The 21,912-nt window shown below is 46.7% G+C and overlaps 1 protein-coding gene across 1 annotated transcript in view; it reads left to right on the top strand.

The window, feature by feature from the left end:
- Positions 1 to 21,912, top strand: part of madd (MAP-kinase activating death domain) — a 241,808-nt gene that overhangs the window by 24,196 nt on the left and 195,700 nt on the right. Inside the window, 2 exon segments of the mRNA XM_080190554.1 lie at positions 2,966 to 3,174; positions 3,692 to 4,273. Coding sequence (XP_080046680.1) covers positions 3,116 to 3,174; positions 3,692 to 4,273 — 641 coding nt within the window. The 5' untranslated portion in view covers positions 2,966 to 3,115.

Genomic DNA, 21,912 nt, shown 5'->3' with positions numbered 1-21,912 from the left:
ACGCTTAAACTGGACCAGCTGACGGGCAACGTGACAGCTCAGTTTGCTGTGCAGATACATGGATTTGGGCCAGTGTCTGTGGGAGTTTGCACATTCACCCCGTGCTTGCGTGGGTTTTCTCCAGGTGCTCCCAAAAACGTGCTTTTAGGCTGATTGGTGTTAACAAATTGTCCCTAAATAGTCATCCTTCAATCTGGTTATGGTTCCTTTATTTTGGAGTCCAATAGGCGTAGACAAAGGTCATAGGTAGAGGAGGGCACTCACAATGTTAAAATGGCGGCACGGGCTTGTTGGGCCGAAGGGCCTGTTTCCTGTGCTGTGTTGTTCTTTGTTCTTTGTTCAAACATCCTAACCTGCACCTGAGAGTCCTTAAACTCTGAACCTCAGAAAACCTTGCAACATTAGATCAAACATGAATACAGATTTGATTTGATTTATTATTGTCACATATACTAACATACAGTAAAAAGCATTGTTTTTTGCGCGCTATACGGACAAAACATATTGTTCGTAAAGAAGGAAATGAGAGAGTGCAGAATATAGTGTTACAGTCATAGCTAGGGTGCAGTGAAAGATCAACTTAATGCAAGGTAAGTCCATTCAAAATTCTGACAGTAGCAGGAAGAAGCTGTTGTTGAGTTGGTTGGCATGTGACTTCAGACTTTTGTATCTTTCTCCCAAAGGAAGAAGGTGGAAGAGAGAATGTCTGGGGTGCATAAGGTTCTTAATTATGCTGGCTGCTTTGGCAAGGCAGTGGAAAGTGTAGACAGTCAATGGATGGGAGGCTGGTTTGCATGATGGATTGGGCTATATTCATGACCTTTTGTAGTTCTTTGCAGTCTTGGGCAGAGCAGGAGACATACCAAGCTGTGATACAACCAGAAAGAATACTTTCTATGGTGCATCTGTAAAAGTTGGTGAGAGTCGTAGCTGTCATGCCAAATTTCCTTAGCCTTCTGAGAGAGTAGAGTGTTGACGGGCAGTCTTAACTATAGTGTCAGCATGGGAGGACCAGGACAGGTTGTTGATCATCTGGACACCTAACTACTTACAGAGAGCTTCAAGTTTTTATCAGGAGAAGCGTCCTCCTGGTAACGACCTACAGAGCTTCCCGACTTTGTACAATTTAGGCAGTCTTCGAATCTTGCCATACACATTGTCTGTGGTTGAGCAGGTTGTTGGGATTGTGTGCACCTGTTGGCATACATTGATCTTTCAGATTCAATTACAAACCTGTTGCAATCTTCAGCAAAAGGCGGGTATGGGGGGGAAAAGGAGGAGGGATTGTGCATCTTGGGAGAGGAGCTATTGGCTTTTTGGGTGGGGGCTGATTGGGGTTGTATGCAGAGAAGGGGTTTGTGTGTATGGCTGTGTGCGTGTGTGTGTACGGCCCTGTGTGCGTGTGTGTGTACGGCCCTGTGTGCGTGTGTGTGTACGGCCCTGTGTGCGTGTGTGTGTACGGCCCTGTGTGCGTGTGTGTGTACGGCCCTGTGTGCGTGTGTGTGTATGGCCCTGTGTGCGTGTGTGTGTACGGCCCTGTGTGCGTGTGTGTGTACGGCCCTGTGCGTGTGTGTGTACGGCCCTGTGCGTGTGTGTGTGTGTGTGTACGGCCGTGTGCGCGTGTGTGTGTGTACGGCCGTGTGTGCGTGTGTGTGTGTACGGCCATGTGTGCGTGTGTGTGTGTACGGCCGTGTGTGTGCGTGCCAGTGCATGCGGGGCTATGTGTGCTTACCTTTGGTGGACTCTGCGGGTACGCGTGGGGGACGGGCATGTGTGGGGGCCTGTGTGTGTTTGTGTGCGTGGGGGCCTGTGTGTGTTTGTGTGCGTGGGGGCCTGTGTGTGTTTGTGTGCGTGGGGGCCTGTGTGTGTTTGTGTGCGTGGGGGCCTGTGTGTGTGGAAGTTGCCTTGTGTGCATGCGCATGGGGGCCTGTGTGTGTGCGTGCACGCATGTGGGGGCCTGTGTGTGCGTGTCTGTGGGGGAGTGGTGCCTGTGTGTGTGTGTGTGTGTGTGTGTGTGTGTGTGTGTGTGCAGAGGGGATCTGAGCGCAGGTGGAGGGGGCTGTCCGATCTCAGGGCATGCGGAAGGGGGCTGTTAACGGGGAGGGGGTCTCGGTGTGCGTATGTATGTGGAGGGTGGCAGCTGTGCCTGTGGGTTAAAAGGGGTGCAGTGTGTGGGCATGCATTTGCTGGGAGGGGAGAGGTGCTGTATGTGTGTGTAGGTGAGGGTGTTTGCCTGTGGGTGGGGGGGGTGTGATTACAGCTGTGTGTGTGTGTGTGTGTGTGTGTGCGTGCGCACGTGTATATGCCGTGTGTGTGTGTATGCGTGTGCGGCTATGTGTGCTTACCTGTGGAGGGCTCTGTGTGCGGGCACGCGCGTGTGACGGGATGTATGGGGGCCTGTGTGTGTTTGTGTATGTGGGGGCCTATGTGAGTGGAAGTCGCCTTGTGTGTGCATGCGCGCGCGCGTATGGGGGCCTGTGCGTGTGCGTGCACGTATGGGGACCTGTGTGTGCGTGCCTGTGGGGGAGTGGTGCCTGTGTGTGCGTGCCTGTGGGGGACTGGTGCCTGTGTGTGTGTGTGTGTGTGTGTGTGTGTGTGTGTGTGTGTGTGTGTGTGCGCGCACGCGTGCAGAGGGGCATCTGAGCGCAGGTGGAGGGGGCTGTGTGAGCTCGGGGCATGCCAAAGGGGGTTGTTAACGGGGAGGTGGTCTCGGTGTGTATATGTATGCGGAGGGTGGCAGCTGTGCCTGTGGGTTAAAGGGGCGCTGTGTGTTTGGCCGATGTGTGGGGGGAGGGAGGGGGCACAGTGTGGGCGTGCATTTGCTGGGAGGGGAGATGTGCTCTGTGTGTGTAGGTGAGGGTGTTTGCCTGTGGGTGGGAGGTGTGCAGGCTGTACTGTGTGGGTGCTGGAGTGGAGTGTTTATTCAGTGCTGTTTAATTATAGATTCACCATGTTCTTGTTTCAGATTCCAAATATCTCCTTCTGTGTGAGCTTTAATGTGAGCTGGGATGCATTGTCTCTGTGTTCCTGGAAACAGCCTCTGGTAGAGGACAGCTCTCCAGCTCAGCCTGCTCAGTCTTCAAAGCTGCGATGACCTAGTGGAGGGCAGGAGAGGATGTCTCAGAAGAGAGTCTGTCCACGTTTGCTGGATTATCTCGTCATCATTGGCGCAAGGTAATGATTTGTAGCAGCATCTGGCAGGGGGATGATGGTTCAATCTCCTGTGGGTGGCGTGCTGGAGCAGCATGGAAGGTGAGGGGCCTATTGAACAACTCTGCAAAAAATAATCACTGTAGCTGGCACGAATAGATGGGACCCCTATGTAGAGGGCCCCGTCACACATGGCTTTCTCTACTGCTATGTACTCCTTTCTGCATAATCTCCACTCCAAACACCAAATCACCAGAAGATGCTGATTGGCCAGAATGCTACCGCCGTCCTGGCATTGTGCAAACAGCTCTGTTGAAGTAAGAGGGGCAGCCCCTGGGAGGGGGAGCTGTCTGAAACGTTAAATATCAAATTAAACAATGGGGTGGTATAACTGGAGTCTTCATTTGGGGTTTAGGGTGAGGGTGTGGCTGCTGGGTTATGGGTGGGTGCTGAGGTTATTGTGGTCTCCAGTGGCAGTGCTGTATAGCCTGTGCTGTGATGTGCTCACTGTCTAGCTGATCATTGTTTTGTGTGCTTGCAGGCAGCCCAGTAGCGAGTGCATTGCTCAGACCCCTGAGCTGCTACGCCGCTACCCACTGGAGGATCACCGTGACTTTCCCCTCCCACCAGATGTGGTCTTCTTCTGCCAGCCTGAAGGCTGCCTGAGTGTGCGCCAGAAACGTACCAGCCTGCGAGACGATTCATCTTTCGTCTTCACCCTCACTGACAAGGACAGCGGTGTAATCCGCTATGGGGTCTGCGTTAACTTCTACCGTTCCTTCCAAAGGCGCAGCAGGGATAGGCCTGAACGAGGACTGCAGCATGTGAAGGGAAATGTCACCGAGGTACCAGACAATGAGCAGAACAACTCTGACAGCGGCTCCTCTTTGGCCACGCACAGCGCTGATTCCACTCCTGACATCAGTCGATCGCCACGGCTGAAACGGCATTTGAGGAGTGGAAACCGCTCCCGAAATAGTACACTGACCTCGCTGTGTATACTGAGCCATTACCCCTTCTTCTCCACCTTCCGGGAATGTCTTTACACCCTCAAGCGATTAGTGGATTGTTGCAGTGAGCGGCTGCTTGTTAAGAAGGCAGGAAGTCTGAAGGGCATTCAAAGGTGAGTGTGGTAGTATGTGTGAGCTGCTGCATTGATAGAATAAGAAAATAACATACTGCTTGACTGAGTCAAGAAGCAAAGCGATCTTGCAGGTCTTTAAATCTCAAAGAATATAAACAAGTTAACAAAAGCAATAAAATCACAAATATCAAGGTCCATCTCTCAATGAATAACATTGAAAAGCAGAAAAATTGTGTCATATTTTTCAGTATCCTTGGATAAACCAATTGGAATATCGTGCACAGAGCTCCAGTTCATTTTACAAAGGATATAGAGACAATGGGGAAGGTCAATGCTATCTCACCATCATAATTAGAAGTGAGGATGTTTGCTCTTGATTGCAGTGATCAGTGCAACTTCTCAAATAATAAAGCAAGACCTGGACAACATTTTGGCTTGGGCTGATTGATGCCGAGCCACACTCGCACCGCACAAGTGCCAGGCAATTAACTTTTGCAGGGCAGTACCTAACCATCTCCCCAACACATTCAGCGACATTATTATCACTTCATTGCCATCATGGACATCCTGGATGGTACTATTAACCAGAAACTGAACTGGGTGCTGGATGTATCAATACTAACACCCATCCAGGCCTCTCCGTCGATCCCACCCTCCTCTCTGAGGCTGAGAGTATTGTGCTCAGCTTCGTACCCTTACATCCTCACTTTAACAAATTTCGGGCTCAACATGATGCTGAACTCTTCTTCTGTTGCCTTCATCTCCATGATAACTTTTTAAGGAGTTGTTTTTATGGGATGTGGGTGTCACTGGCTGGGCTAACATTTATTGTCTACCCTGGAAGACGTTTAAGAGTCAACCACATCGCAATGGATTTGGAGTCACATCTTGGTCAGACCAGGTAAGCATGGCAGATTTCCTTCCCTAAAGGACATTAGTGAACCAGATGGATTTTTATGACAATTAACACTGGTTTCATGATCATCACTTGATTTTTAATTCCAGATTTTTATTGAATTCAAATTTCACTATCTTCCATAGAATCATAGAACCCGACAATGCAGAAAGGGTCTACACCGAACACAATCCCTCCCAGACCCTACCCCCATATCCCTACGTATTATACCCACCAATCCCTCCAGCCTACACATCCCTGGATACTACAGGGCAATTTCTTAGCATGGCCAATCGACCTAACCTGCACATCTTTGGTCTGTGGGAGAAAACCGGAGTACCCGGAGGAAACCCACTCTGCTGGGACTCTGGTCCCCAGAGCATCACCCTGGGTTTCTGGATTACTTGTCCAGTGACAATATCACTAAGCCACTGCGTCCTCCTTCTTTGGGCAGAAGTATCCCCCAATTCAGATCCTCCACCTGTACCTCTCCCTCTGGCCTCTTAACTGCTCTCGATCTTTTCATCAAGAACTGATGGTGTGACATCGGTCATCTCAATTTCTGTGCTCCTCTCAGTTACTCTAACTTGCCTCCGTCTGAATTTGCTGCACTTCATGCAGTCGGGTTCAACCCTGACTTTGTCATCAAACCTGCTGACAAGGGTGGTGATCTTGTTGTCTGGCATACTGACTCCTCCCTTGCAGAGGCTGAGCGCCAACTCTTGGATGCTTCTTCCTACCTCCCCCTGGACTATGATTCCACCACCGAACATCAAGCCATTGTTTCCAGGACTGTCAATGATCTCACCTCCTCTGGAGGTCTTCCCTTCGCAGCTTTCAACCTCAAAGCCTTCCAAACCCGGTTGCCTACTGCTACCTCTTTCCCAAAATCCACAAAGAGGACTGCCTCGGTAGGCCCATTGTGTCAGCCTGTTACAGCCCCATTGAACTCATTTCCTCCTATCTGACTCCATTTTCTGTCTTCTTGTACATCTACAATTCCTCTGATGCTGTACGCCATAATAATTTCCAGTTCCCTGGCCCAAACCGTCTCCTCTTCACCATGGATGAACAATCCCCCTACACCTCCATTCCTCACCAAGACGGTCTCAAAGCCTTTTGCTTCTTTCTTGAATAGAGGTCTAAACAATTCCCATCCACCAGCGCTCTCCTCCGTCTAACTGAACTGGTTCACTCAATGATTTCTCCTTTAAATCGTCTAATTTCCTCCAAATAAAAGGTCTGGCCGAGGGCACTCACATGGGTCCCAGTTATGCCTGTCCCTTTATGGGTTACGTGGAGCATTCTCTGTTCCAGTCCTACTCTGGCCCCCTCCCATAAGTCCTTCATTGATACATTGACAATTATTTTGCTGCTGCTTTGTGCTTCCGTCTGGACCTGAAAATATTCATCACTTTTTCTTCCAATTTCCATTCCTCTATCATCTTCACATGGCCCATCTCTGACACTTCCCTTCCTTGACCCCTCTGTCTTCATTTCTGGTAATAGATTGTCTACCAGTATCGATTACAAGCCCATCTACTGCCACAACTATCTTGATTACAGCCCTCCACACTTCATGTCCTAAAAGGACTCCATCCCATTCTCTCAGTTTCTTTGCTGCATCTGTTCTGATGATGCCGCTTTCCAGAATAGCGCTGCCAATATGGCTTCTTTCCTCAATCATGGTTTTCCACCCACTGTGGTTTACATGGCTCTCAACTGTGTTGGGCCTATCCCTCAGGCCACTCCTCTCCCCTCCCCTCCCACCCAGATCCATGATAGGTTCTCCTTGTCCTCGCTTTTCACCTCACCAGTCTCCACATTTAAAGGATTGTTCTCCACCATTTCCACCAACTTCAACTTGATGCCACTACTCAACACATCTTTCACTCACTGCCCCTGTCTGCATTCTGCAGGACCATTTTCTCCGGGACGCCCTGGTCCATCACACCCAATGCCTCACCCCCAATACCTCATCCTCCCGCCCGCGTCTCCAGCCCACATAATTGCAGAAGATGCAATATCTGCCCCTTTATCCCCTCCCTGCCCAAACACACTTCTCAGGTGAAGCAGTGCTTCACGTGCACCTTCTTCAATGTGGGCTATTGCATTCACTGCTCCCAATGCGATCTGCTCTACACTGAAGAGACCAAACACAGACTGGGTGACTGCTTTGCTGAACACCTCCAACCCATCCACAAGTAGGACTCAGACCTTTCTATTGCTTGCAATTTCAACACATTACCCTGCTCTCCTGCCAACATGTCCGTCCTTGGCCTTTTGCAATGTTCTAGTGAACCCCAACACAAACTGGAGGAATAGCATCTGGCCTTCCAATTGGACACTTTACAGCCTTCTGGACTGAACATAACAAATCAAATCAAAAACATTGAGTTCAACAACTTCAGAGCATGAACCCTCCACTCCGCCTTCACCCAAATTCCTTTTATTTAATGTTTTTCATCTAATTCATCCATTTTATCACTTTTCATTCTTCTATTTTTTCACTTCTCCATTCCATCTCTCCATTTCCCAATCTCTCCACCGCCCCCCCCCCCCGCCCCCGCATTTACATTTCCTTTGTCCAATTAGGGTCATCGTGACTCAACATTGATTCTATTCTCTCTTCACAGATGCTGTCAGACCTGCTGAGACTTGCCAGCATTTTCTATTTTATTTCAAAAACTGAACTGAACTAGCCATATAAATACTGTGGCTACCAGAAAAATGCCAAAGGCTAGGAATCCTGTGGAAAATCATTCACCTGACTCCCCAAAGCCTGGCCACCATCTACAAGGAGTGTAATGGAATACCCTCCACTTGCCTGGATTAGTGCAGCTCCAGATTTATCTTTTGCAGTGATGTTCTTGGCTTCTCCATCATTGAGGATGGGGATATTTGTGGAGCTGCCTCCTCCAGTGAGTTGTTTAATTGTCCACCATCATTCACGATTGGATGTGGCAGGACTCCAGAGCTTAGATTTGATCCATTAGTTATGGGATTTCTTAGCTCTGTCTATGACTTGCTGCTTATGCTGTTTGACACGCAAGTAGTCCTGTCTTGTAGCTTTGCCAGGTTGAGATCTCATTTTCAGGAATGCCTGGTGTTGTTCTTGGAAGCCCTCCTGTACTCTTCATTGAACTAGGGTTGATCCCTTGGCTTGGTGATAATGGTAGAGTGGGGGGATATGCTTAGGTATGAGGTTATAAATTGCGGTTGAGTACAATACTGATGATGGCTCACAGCGCCTCATGGATACCCAGGTTTGAGTTGCTAGTTCTGTTTGAAGTCTATTCCATTTATTGTAGTGATAATACCACACGAACGATGGAGGGTATCCTCAATGTGAAGACCAGACTTTGTCTCCACAAGGACTGTGAAGTGGTCACTCCTACTGATACTGTCATGAACAGGTGAATCTGTGGCAGGCAGGTTGGTGAGGATGTGGCCATGTGTGTTATTACCTCTTGTTGTTTATTTGTTAGTCACAAGTTGGTTTACCTTAGCATTGCAATGAAGTTACTCTGAAAATCCCCTAGTCACCACACTCCGGTGCCTGCTCGGATACATTGAGGGAGAATTTAGCATGGCCAATGCACCGAACCAGCACATCTTTCGGGAGGAAGCCGGAGCAAAACCATGCAGACATGGGGAGAGTGTGCAGACTCCATGCAGACAGTGATCCAAGCCAGGAATCAAACCTGGGTCCCTGGCACTGTGAGACAATAGTGCTAACCACTGAGTTACCGTGTTGTCTTGTTGGTTCTCTCTCCACCTGCCACAGTCCCAGTTTATCAGCTATGCCCTTTAGAATCCAGCCAGCTCGGCCTGTGGTGGTATTACCGAGCAACTTTACTGATGGACATTCTCTGCCCTTGGCACCTTCAGTGCTTTTTCCAAGCAGTGTTCAACACGGAGGAGTACTGATTCATCAGCTGAGAGGGTGTAGGGTATGGTAATCAAAGAACAAACAAAATTACAGCACATGAACAGGCCCTTCGGCCCTCCAAGCCTACATCAACCATGCTGCCTGACTTACCTAAAACCCCCTATTCTTCCAGGGACCATGTCCCTCTATTCCCATCCTATTCATGTATTTGTCAAGATGCTCCTTAAAAATCTTGACTGTATTCACTTCCATTACCTCCCCGGCAACGGGTTCCAGGCACCCATCACCCTGTGTGTAAAACGTCTGCCTTGTACATCTCCTTTAAACTTTGCCTCTCGTACCTTAAACCTGTGCCCCCTAGTAATTGACTCTTCCACACTGGGAAAGAGCTTCTGACTGTCCACTCTGTCCATGCCTCTCATAATAATCAGCGGGAGGTTTCATTGCCCATGTTTAACCCGAAATCATAGACTTCATGTGGTCCAGAATCAATATTTAGAACTCCCAGGGCAACTCCCTGCCAACTGTATAACACTGTGTTGCTGTCACCACTGCAGGGATGGTAATGGTAGTATCTGGGACATAATCTGTAAGGTATGATTCTGTCAGTATGACCATGTCAAGCTGCTTCTTGACTAATCTGTGAGATAGCTCTCCCAATTTCAGCAAAATCTTGCAGATGTTTGTAAGGCGGACTGAAATGAGGAATTCTGTTCTCAGTGGCCGGAATATTTTTAGAAAATAATCGAAAGTAAAGCTATTTAATATTTTTTGCAAAGGTAAATGAAACTCAGATTTAAAGCATAATAAATTTATTTCCAAAACTAATTTTGTTATAAAAAGTACAAACACTACAAAGAACAAAAGACCTTATACAATGCTTCTGCGGAAGGGCAATCTGGTGATGCAACAGCACATTGAGTTTCCTCCACAGATTTCTGACTTTCATGCCAAAATCTTGGATAATTATACAATTTAGTTATGTTAGGTACAGCATAGCAAATAACTTAAAGGATCTCATTTGATGTTTAATTTGTCGATTTATTCATGACACATTCTCAAATCGACTTATTATCTGACACTTTAAATAATGGTTGATTATTTGTCCATTCAACTATCAGAAGTATATTCCTAGATCAAAGTGGCTTCCTTGTTGCTTAGCAATACAAAATTATGTTTTTGACTTATTCAGTGTTTTGCAAGGAGCATCTGGCAGGGGTCCCAGATTAACTTCCATGTTTTTGTATAAAAATGTATATAATTTGTTCTTTTAAGCAAAGGATGGTTTCATACTGTACTATGTTCAAGTTACACTGTAACTGAGTTTTCATCGTTTGATAAGGTTCACCATGGTAGGCTTCTGCAGAAAATGCAGATGTATGGGATTGGGGGTGATCTAGGTAATTGGATCAGGAATTGGCTAGCAGATAGGAGACAGAGGGTGGTGGTTGATGGTAAATATTCGTCATGGAGTTCGGTTACGAGTGGTGTGCCTCAGGGATCTGTTTTGGGGCCACTGCTGTTTGTAATTTTTATTAATGATCTGGATGAGGGTATAGTTGGGTGGATTAGTAAGTTTGCTGATGACACCAAAGTCGGAGGTGTGGTAGATTGTGAGGAAGGGTGTCATAGTTTGCAGGGTGACTTAGAAAGGTTGCAGAGCTGGGCCGAGAGGTGGCGGATGGAGTTTAATGTGGAGAAGTGTGAGGTAATTCATTTCGGTAGGAATAACAGATGTGTTGAGTATAGGGCTAACGGGAGGACTTTGAATAGTGTGGAGGAGCAGAGGGATCTAGGTGTATGTGTACATAGATCCCTGAAAGTTGGGAATCAAGTAGATAAGGTTGTTAAGAAGGCATACGGTGTCTTGGCGTTTATTGGTAGGGGGATTGAATTTAGGAGTCGCAGCGTCATGATGCAACTGTACACAACTCTGGTGCGGCCGCACTTGGAGTATTGTGTGCAGTTCTGGTCCCCGCATTACAGGGAGGATGTGGAGGCTTTGGAGAGGGTGCAGAGGAGGTTTACCAGGATGTTGCCTGGTATGGAGGGGAGATCCTATGAGGAGAGACTGAGAGATTTGGGGTTGTTTTCGCTGGAAAGAAGGCGGCTAAGAGGGGACCTTATTGAAACATATAAGATGATTAGAGGTTTAGACAGGGTGGATAGTGATAGCCTTTTTCCTCGGATGGAGAAAGCTACCACGAGGGGGCACGGCTTTAAATTAAGGGGGGGTAGTTATAGTACTGATGTCAGGGGTAGGTTCTTTACCCAGAGGGTGGTGAGGGACTGGAATGCCCTGCCAGCTGCAGTTGTAAATGCGCCTAGTTTGGGGGCGTTTAAGAGATCTGTGGATACGTTTATGGACGAAATGGGATTGGTTTAGATTAGTGGGTTAGTGTTGTTTTTTTTTAAAAGCTGGTCGGCGCAACATCGTGGGCCGAAGGGCCTGTTCTGCGCTGTTATGTTCTATGTTCTACGTTCATGTTTTTCAGTCCATTTTCTAATACAAAATGACCTTGGGCTAACAATTAGTTACTGGCAGATTTAACAATTAACATTAAATGACTTTTAATGCCCTCATTAGGTGTAAAAGTAACAGGGTTGTTGTGGGAGATTTTAATTTCCCCTATATTGACTGGGACTCAGTGCTAGGAGCGTGGATGGGGCAGAGTTTGTAAGGAGCATCCAGGAGGGCTTCCCGAAACAGGTGGTAGGTGGTCCAACTAGGGAAGGGGCCATAGTGGACCTGGTATTGGGGAATGAACCCGGCCAGGTGGTCGATGTTTCAGTAGGGGAGCATTTCGGGAACAGTGACCACAATTCAGTATGTTTTAAGGTACTGGCGGATAAAGATAATCATAGATCTCAAGTGAAGGTGCTAAATTTGGGGAAGGCTAATTACAACAGTATTAGGTGGGAACTGAAAAATGTAGACTGGGGGCAAATGTTTGAGGGCAAATCAACATCTGGCATGTAACATAAGAACATAAGAAATAGGAGCAGGAGTAGGCCATCTGGCCCTTCGAGCCTGCCCCGCCATTCAATAAGATCATGGCTGATCTGTCGTGGCTCAGTTCCACATTCCCGCCCTCTCCCCATAACCCTTAATCCCCTCGCTTATCAAAAACCCATCAACCCGCATCTTAAAAATATTTAGCGAGGCAGCCTCCATCACCTCAACGGGCAGAAAATTCCAGAGATTCACCACCCTTTGAGTGAAGAAGTTCCTCCTCAACTCCGTTCTAAACCGCCCCCCCTTTATCTTGAGACTGTGCCCCCTAGTCCTACTGTCCTTTCTGAGCGGGAAGAGTCTCTCCACCTCTATCCTATCCATCCCATTCATCATCTTATACGTCTCAATGAGATCTCCCCTCATTCTTCTAAACTCCAACGAGTACAAGCCTAGTTTATTCAGCCTCTCCTCATAGCTCAACCCCCTCAACTCCGGTATCAGCCTAGTAAACCTCCTCTGCACTCTCTCCAAGGCCAAAATATCCTTGCGTAAGTACGGCGACCAAAACTGCACACAGCACTCCAGCTGCAGCCTCACCAATGCCCTATACAGCCGCAGCAAGACCTCCCTACTTTTATATTCAATCCCCCTCGCAATGAAGGCCAGCGTCCCATTAGCCTTCCTGACCACCTGCTGCACCTGCAGGCTGGGCTTTTGCGACTCATGCACAAGGACCCCGAGGTCCCTCTGCACCGTCACCTGCTGCAGTTTTTCGCCACATAAGTAACAGTCCTTCCTACCATTATTCCTACCAAAGTGGACCACCTCGCACTTGCCAACAGTGGAAGGCTTTCAAGTGTAAGTTGATAGGGATTCAGGACCAGCACATTCCTGTAAGATGAAGGATAAGTATGGCAAGTTCTGGGAACCTTGGATAATGAGAGATATTGTGAGCCTAGTCAAAGAGACAAAGGAAGATTTGTCAAAGCCAGGAGTGGGAATACACGAAGCAAGTGTGGAATATAAGGAAATAGAAAGAAACTTAAGCAAGGACTAAGAAGAGCTAAAAGGGGCTATGATTAAGGAAAATCCCAACGCTTTTTACACATATATAAAGAGCAAGAGGGTAGTCAGGGTTGGCCCACTCAAGGACAAGGGAGGAATCTATGCGTGGAGCCAGAGGAAATGGGTGTGGTATTAAATGAGTACTTAATGTCAGTATTCACCAAAGAGATGGACTTGTGGATAATGAGTCTGGGAGAGGGTGTGTAGATAATTTGAGTCGTGTTGTGATCAAAAAGACGGAGGTATTGGGGTTCTTGAGAAACATCAAGGCAGACAAATCCCCAGGGCCTGATGGGATATACACCAGAATGCTGAGAGAGGCAAGGAAGGAAATTGCTGGGGCCTTGAGAGAAATCTTTGTGTCCTCACTGGTGATAGTGACCACAATTTGGTTACATTTACCTTAGTGATGGAAAGGGATAGGTATATACTGAAGGGCAGAAGTTATAGCTGGGGGAAAGGTAATTATGAGGCTATTAGGTGAGATTTAGGATACATAGGTTGGAGTAGGAAACTGCAGGGGCTGGGAACAACTGGAATGTGGAGCTTGTTCAAGGAGCAGTTACTGCGAGTCCTTGATAAATATGTACCTGTCAGGCAGGGAGGAAGTGGTCGAGCGAGGGAACCGTGGTGTACTAAGGAAGTTGAATCTCTGGTGAAGAGGAAGAAGGATGCTTATGTAAAGATGAGATGTGAAGGCTCAGTTAGGGTACTGGAGAGTTACAAATTAGCCAGGAAGGAGCTAAAGAGAGAGTTTAGAAGAGGACATGAGAAGACTTTGGCGGATAGGATCAAGGAGAACCCTAAAGCTTTCTGTAGGTATGTCAAGAATAAAAGATTGGTTAGGGCAAGATTAGGGCCAGTCAGGGACAGTAGTGGGAAGTTGTGCGTGGAGCCTGAAGAGATAGGAGAGGTACTAAATGAATATTTTTCGTCAGTATTCATGCAGGAAAAAGTCAATGTAGTCGAGGAGAATACTGAGATACAGGCTTTTGGACTAGACGGGATTGAGGTATGTAAGGAGGAGGTGTTAGCAATTCTTGAGAATATGAAAATAGATAAGCCCCCTGGGTCGGATGGGATTTACCCTGGGATTCTCTGGGAGGCGAGGGAGGAGATTGCAGAGCCTTTGGCTTCGATCTTCATGTCGTCATTGGCTACAGGTATAGTGCCGGAAGACAGGAGGATAGCAAATGTTGTCCCCTTGTTCAAGAAGGGGAGTAGAGACCATCCTGGGAATTATAGACCGGTGAGCCTTACTTCTGTTGTGGGCAAAGTTTTGGAAAGAATTATAAGGGATAGGATTTATAATCATTTAGGGAGAAATAAATTGATTAGGGATAGTCAACACGGTTTTGTGAAGGGTAGGTTGTGCTTCACAAACCTTATCGAGTTTTTTGAAAAGGTTACCAAAGAGATGGGTAAGGGTAAGGCAGTTGACGTAGTGTATATGGATTTTAGCAAAGCTTTTGATAAGGTTCCCCATGGTAGGCTACTGCAGAAAATGCAGATGCATGGGATTGCGGGTGATTTAGCAGTTTGGATCAGGCATTGGCTAGCTGATAGAAAAAGTATGACAACACCAGGTTTTAGTCCAACCGATTTATTTGATAGTAAACTCACAAGTTTTCGAGGGGACTCCCTCTTCGTCAGGTGAATGGAGAGTTCTGGCCTCGGACAGAGCATATAAAGCACAGACAGTTTAGAGATTACTGATTAGAATGCGAATCTTTACACCTAACCTGCTGTTCAAGTCCTAAAGTGGCCGACAATGTGTGTGGAAGGAGCACTGATCACAGGTTAAAGAGATGTGTATTGTCTCCAGACAGTACAGTGAGTGAGGTTTTGCAAACCCAGGCAAGTCACGGGGATTACAGATAGTGCGACATGAACCCAAGATCCCTGTTGAGACCATCCTCATGTGTGTGGAACTTGGCTATCAGTCTCTGTTCAGCGACTCTGCGCTGTCGTGTGTCGTGAAGGCCGCTGTGGAGAATGCTTACCCGAAGGTCAGAAGCTGAATGCCCGTGACCACTGAAGTGTTCGCCAACAGGAAGGGAACAGTCTTGCCTGGTGATTGTCGCATTCAGCCTCTGACCTTCGGGTAAGCGTTCTCCAAGGCGGCCTTCACGACACGCGACAGCGCAGAGTCACTGAGCAGAGACTGATAGCCAAGTTCCACACACATGAGGACGGTCTCAACAGGAATCTTGGGTTCATGTTGCACTATCTGTAACCCCCGTGACTTGCCTGGGTTTGCAAAACCTCACTCACTGTGCTGTCGAGACAATACACATCTCTTTAACCTGTGATCAGTGCTCCTTCCACACACATTGTCGGCCACTTTAGGACTTGAACAGCAGGTTAGGTGTAAAGATTCGCATTCTAATCAGTAATCTCTAAACTGTCTGTGCTTTATATGCTCTGTCCGAGGCCAGAACTCTCCATTCACCTGACGAAGGGACTAACCCCGAAAGCTTGTGAGTTTACTATCAAATAAATCGGTTGGGCTAAAACCTGGTGTTGTCATACTTTTTGCTGTGTTTACCCCAGTCCAACGCCGGCACATCCACATCATAGCTGATAGAAGACAGAGGGTGGTGGTTGATGGGAAATATTCAACCTGGAGTTCAGTTACAAGTGGTGTGCCTCGGGGATCTGTTTTGGGGCCACTGCTATTTGTCATCTTTATAAATGACCTAGATGAGGGTGTAGAAGGATGGGTTAGTAAATTTGCTGACAACACCAAAGTCGGAGGAGTTGTAGACAGTGAGGATGGATGTTACAGTTTGCAGAGGGACATAGATAAGCTGCAGAGCTGGGCTGAGAGGTGGCAAATGGAGTTTAATGAGGAAAAGTGTGAGGTGATTCACTTTAGTAAGGGTAACAGGAGTACAGAATATAGGGCTAATGGAAGGACTCTTGATAGTGTTGATGAACAGAGAGATCTCGGTGTACACGTGCATAGCTCCCTGAAAGTTGGCACCCAGGTTGATAAGATTGTTAAGAAGGCGTACGGCCTTTATTGATAGAGGGATTGGATTTTGGAGCCATGAGATCACGTTGCAGCTGTACAAAACTGGTGCAGCCGCACTTGGAGTATTGCGTACAGTTCTGGTCGCCGCATTATAAGAAAGTTGTGGAGGCATTGAAAAGGGTGCAAAGGAAGTTGACCAGAATGTTGCCTGGTATGGTGGGAAGGGTTTATGAGGAAAGGCTGAGGGACTTGAGGTTATTTTCGTTAGAGAAAAGAAGGTTAAGAGGTGACCTAATTGAGGCATACAGGATGATCAGAGGGTTAGATAGGGTGGACAGTGAGAACCTTTTTCCTTGGATGGTAATGGCTAACACGAGAGGACATAGCTTTAAATTGAGGGGTGGTAATTATAGGATGGATGTCAGAGGTAGGTTCTTTATTCAGAGGGTAGTAAGGGCGTGCAGTGTCCTGCCTACAGCAGTTGTGGGCTCGCCAACTTTAAGGGTGTTCACATGGTCAGTGGATAGGCATATGGCTAACATTGGAATAGTTTAGGTTAGAGGGTCATTAGATTGGTTCCACTGGTTGGCGCAACATCGAGGGCTGAAGGGCCTGTACTGCGCTGTAATGTTCTATGTTCCACATTCACTGGCTACAGGGGAGGTCCCAGAGGATTGGAGAATAGCCAATGTTGTTCATTTGTTTAAGAAGGGTAGCAAGAATGATCCAGGTAATTACAGGCCGGTGAACCTTACATCAGTGGTAGGGAAATTATTGGTGAGGCTTCTTTGAGACTTGGAAATAGGTGACGTATTAGAGAGAGGCAACGTGAAATTTTCTTTGTTCTTTATGCATTTAGAATCTTCATGTTAAAAGTTAGCTGTTTAGTTCCCTATATGTTAGGTATTATGATTAAATTCCCTTCATCAAGGATTAATAAAGATCTACAGGACTGGGTTTTCCTTTGTTGTTTCTGGCGCCTCCAGCTGATACTAGGTGGCTTCTCTGGATTCTTTCCTATTTTTAGGTGACCAAGCCATTTCGGAATCCATTTAAGAGTCAACCACTGCTGTGGGCCTGGAGTGACATGTAGGCTAGAGTGGGTAAGGACATTAGTGAACTTGATGAGTTTTTAGAACAATAGACTATATATGAGACTCAGTTTATTTCGATTCCAGATTTATTAATTGAATTCAACTTCCAGCAGCTGCTGTGTTGGGATGTGAACATATGGCCCCAGAACATTAGCTGCGCATTTGTACTTGTAATCAGTGACGTCATTAGCATGGCTCTGCCAGCCCTACATGGCTGATTTGCTGGCAATGAAATGAGGACTCTGCTGGGTTCTGAAGTTACAGATTGTGGTGAAATACAATTCTGTTTTTGATAGTCCACAGTGCCTCTTAGATGGTTTCACTTGATGGCTCTGTTTTCGATCCCATTTTAAAACAGTTGTACTGCCACACAGTGTGATAGAGGGATCCTCAGTGTGAAAATAAGACTTTTCTCCACAAGGAATGCAATGGTCAATGCTACCAGTACTGCCATGGACAGATACATGTCTGATGGGTAAATTGGTGAGACATAGGCAGTTCAGCTACTCCTAGAGAAATATAGAAAGTGCAAAAGGGAATTCAAGAATGCAGTTAGAAGAGCAAAAACAGACACGCAAAAGGAGTTGCAAAAGGACAAGATTAGGGAGAATCCTAAGATATTCTATAAATACATTAAAGGAAAGAAGTTAGCAGGGAAAGAGTAGGACCCATTAGAGACCAAGGGAGCAACGTGTGTGTGAAGTTGTAGGACATTGGAAGGGTGTTAAATAAATACATCAGTTGTTACTTGGAAAAGGAGAACATCCGTGACAAATTCAGGAAAAGAGACTGTGAGGAAGTTGGAGAGGAAATTTGACATAGGAAATGGGGAGGTATTGGAGGCTTTGACCAGTTTAAAAATGGACAAATCCCCCAAGCCTGGATGAATTGCATCCCAGGCTGCTGGGGAGATGAGGAAAGAAATTGCAGGGGCTCTGACACATTTCAATTCCTCTCTGGCTGTAGGGGGAAGTGCTGGTGAACTGGAGGATGGCTAATGTGATTCCATTTTTCAAGGAGGATGGAAAAGATGAACCAGGAAATTACAGACCAGTGAGTCTCACGTCGTAGTGGGGTAACTACTGGAGAAAACTTTGATGGAGAGAATTAATCTCCACTTAGTCAAAGTTTTATCAAGGATAGTCAGTGTGGCTTTGTCAGAGGGAGGTCAAATTTGTTAGAATTTTTCAAAAAATGTGATTGAGCGTGTGGATGAAGGAAGTTTAGTTAATCTAGTTTATATGGATTTTAGCAAAGCTTTAGCAAGGTCCCATATGAAACAGATTGAGAAGTTGAAGCAAATGAAATTCGGGGAAACTTGGCAAGGTGGATCTGAAACTGTCTTGTAATAGGACACAAAAAATGGTGATAGAAGGCTGTTTGAGTGACTGAAGGCCGGTGTCTAATGGCATACCACAAAGTTCAGTGCTTTGGACCGTTATTGTTTGTTATATCTAACCCTAAGACTACAAACCAGTGAGTCTCACATCAGTGGTAGAGAAACTATTGGAGAAAATTCTAAAGGAGAGCATGTACCTTCACTTGGAGAGGCAAGGCGTGATCAGAAATAGTCAGCATGGCTTTGTCGGATGGGAAGTCATGCCGAACAAAAAGTTTGTATTTTTTGAGAAGGTGACCAGGCGTGTAGATAAGATGAGACAAATGAGTATGATCTGGTGGGGATTACTAAGACATGGTGCCAGGAGGACCGGGACTTGGAGTTGAATGTCCAAGGGTACTTAGTATTCTGGAAGGATAGATAGAATGGAACAGGAGGGGGAGTTACTAATTTATTGATTAGAAACATAGATACTAGGTGCAGGAATAGGCCATTCGGCCCTTCGAACTTGCACCACCATTCAATATGATCATGGCTGATCATGCACTTTCAGTATCCTACTCCTGCTTTTTCTCCATACCCCTTGGTCGCTTTAACCACAAGGGTCATGTCCAGCTTCCTCCTGAACATATTTAACAAACTTGTCCCAACAGCTTTCTGTGGTAAAGAATTCCACAGGTTCACAAGCCTGAGACCATAAGAACATAAGAAATAGGAGCAGGAGTAGGCCATCTAGCCCTTTGAGCCTGCCCCGCCATTCAATAAGATCATGGCTGATCTGTCGTGTCTCAGTTCCACATTCCCGCCCTCTCCCTGTAACCCTTAATCCCCTTGCTTATCAAAAACCCATCAACCCGCGTCTTAAAAATATTTAGCGAGGCAGCCTCCACCACTTCAACAGGCAGAGAATTCCAGAGATTCACCACCCTTTGAGTGAAGAAGTTCCTCCACTACTCCGTTCTAAACCCCCCCCCCCCCCGTTTATCTTGAGGCTGTGCCCCCTAGTCCTGCTGTCCTTTCTGAGCGGGAAGAGCCTCTCCACCTCTATCCTATCCATCCCATTCATCATCTTATATGTCTCAATGAGATCTCCCCTCATTCTTCTAAACTCTAACGAGTACAAGCCTAGTTTATTCAGCCTCTCCTCATAGCTCAACCCCCTCAACTCCGGTATCAGCCTAGTAAACCTCCTCTGCACTCCCTCCAAGGCCAAAATATCCTTGCGTAAGTGCGGCGACCAAAACTGCACACAGTACTCCAGCTGCAGCCTCACCAATGCCCTATATAGCCGCGGCAAGACCTCCCTACTTTTATATTCAATCCCCCTCGCTATGAAGGCCAACATCCCATTAGCCTTCCTGACCACCTGCTGCACCTGCAGGCTGGGTCTTTGCGACTCATGCACAAGGACCCCGAGGTCCCTCTGCACCGTTGCCTGCTGCAGTTTTTCGCCATGTAAGTAATAGTCCTTCCTACCATTATTCCTACCAAAGAGGACCACCTCGCACTTGCCAACATTAAATTCCATTTGCCAGTTCCTGGCCCATTCGCCCAGCCAATCTAGATCCTTCTGCAGACTCTCCACACCCTCCGCGCAATTTGCCGTTCCACCAATCTTGGTGTCATCAGCAAATTTCGACACCCTACACTCGGTTCCCTCCTCCAGATCATAGCTATCTGTCTTTATAAAAATGAGAGTTAAAGCATGTGGTACATGAACAAATACCTTATATTACTGCCAGGAGCAGTATAAGCTTGAGAAGATCAGTCATGATGAAAGGTTATGATTGTGACACATTCTAGGTACAAAATCCATTAACCCTTTCCCTTCAGGTACAAAATGCATTCACCATTTTCCCTACTTCAGCCGTCAGTGCCAATCTTCACCAATCCATCATGATATCCAGCTCATGTTGCACTTCCCCTTTTCCTAAAATGCCGCCATTCAGATAATCTTCCTTCCTGTTTTTGTCACCAATGTGGATAACCTCAGAATTATAAACATTATATTGCATTTGCCCATTCAGCCAGCCTGTCCAAGTCACCCTGCAGCCTCTTAGCAGCCTCCTCACAGCACACACTGCCATCCAGCTTAGTGTTGTCTGCACATTTGGAGACATTGCATTCAATTCCTTTGTCCAATTAATTTATATTTTGAATAGTTGGGGTCCCAGCACTGAACTTTGTGGTCTCCCAGTGGTCACTACCTGCCATTTTGAAAAGGATCCATTTATTCCCACTCTCCGCTTCCTTTCTGCCAACCAGTTCTCTATACATGTCAATACATTACCCCTAATACCATCACAGAATCCTAGAGTGCAGAAGAGGCTCTTCAGCCTATCAAGTCTGCACTGACGCTTGAAAGGCCCTGAGCTGCCCACTTAATCCCACTTGCCAACACTTGGCCCATAGCCTGAATGTTATGGTGTGCAAGTACTCATCCAGGAACATTTTAAAGGATGTGAGGCATCCTGTCTCCACCACCCTCGTAGGCAGCACATTCCAGACCGTCAGCATCCTCTGAGTAAATAAGATTTTCCTCAAACCCCCCTAAATCTCCCACCCCTCACTTTTAAGAACATAAGAACATAAGAAATAGGAGCAGGAGTAGGCCATCTGGCCCTTCGAGCCTGCCCCACCATTCAATAAGATCATGGCTGATTTGTCGTGGCTCAGTTCCACATTCCTGCCCTCTCCCCATAACCCTTAATCCCCTCTCTTATCAAAAACCCATCAACCCGCGTCTTAAAAATATTTAGCGAGGTAGCCTCCACCACTTCAACGGGCAGAGAATTCCAGAGATTCCTAGTAAACTTTTAAATTGTGTCCCCTCGTAACTGACCCTTCAACTAAGGGGAACAGCTGCTACCTATCTGCCCAGTCCATGCCCCTCATAATCTTGAACATCTTAATCAGGTCGTCCCTCAGTCTCCTCTGCTCCAGAGAAAACCACCCAAGCCTATCCAACCTCTCTTTATAACTTAAGTGTGCTATCCCAGGAAACATCCTGGTGAATCTCCACTGCACCACCATCCAGTGCATTCACATCCTTCCTGTGATGACCCAAACTGCACATACCACTCCAGCTGTGGCCTCACCAAATTTCGATATAACTCCATCATGACCTCTCTGCTTTTGTAATCTGTGACCCCATTGTTAAAGGCAAGTATGCCATATGCCATTTTCACCACCCTATTAACCTGTCTTTCTGCCTTCAGAGAGCTATGGACAAACATGCCAAGGTCTCTTTGTCCTTCGGAACTTCCCAATGTCAGACCTTTCATACATAGTATACTTCCTTGTCAAATTACTCCTTCCAAACTGCATCACCTCACATTTTTCAGGGTTAAATTTGATCTGCTACTTATCTGTCCATTTGACCATCTCTTCTATATCTTCCTGTAACCCAAGACAGTCAAGCTCACTGTTAACCACCTGGCCAATCTTTGTGTCATCGGTA

This window comes from Carcharhinus amblyrhynchos, chromosome 6 (genome assembly GCF_965287045.1).
Source record: "Carcharhinus amblyrhynchos chromosome 6, sCarAmb.v2.hapA, whole genome shotgun sequence".
In the NCBI taxonomy this organism is placed as follows: Eukaryota; Metazoa; Chordata; class Chondrichthyes; order Carcharhiniformes; family Carcharhinidae; genus Carcharhinus; species Carcharhinus amblyrhynchos.
This window is presented reverse-complemented; position numbering and strand designations above follow the sequence as displayed.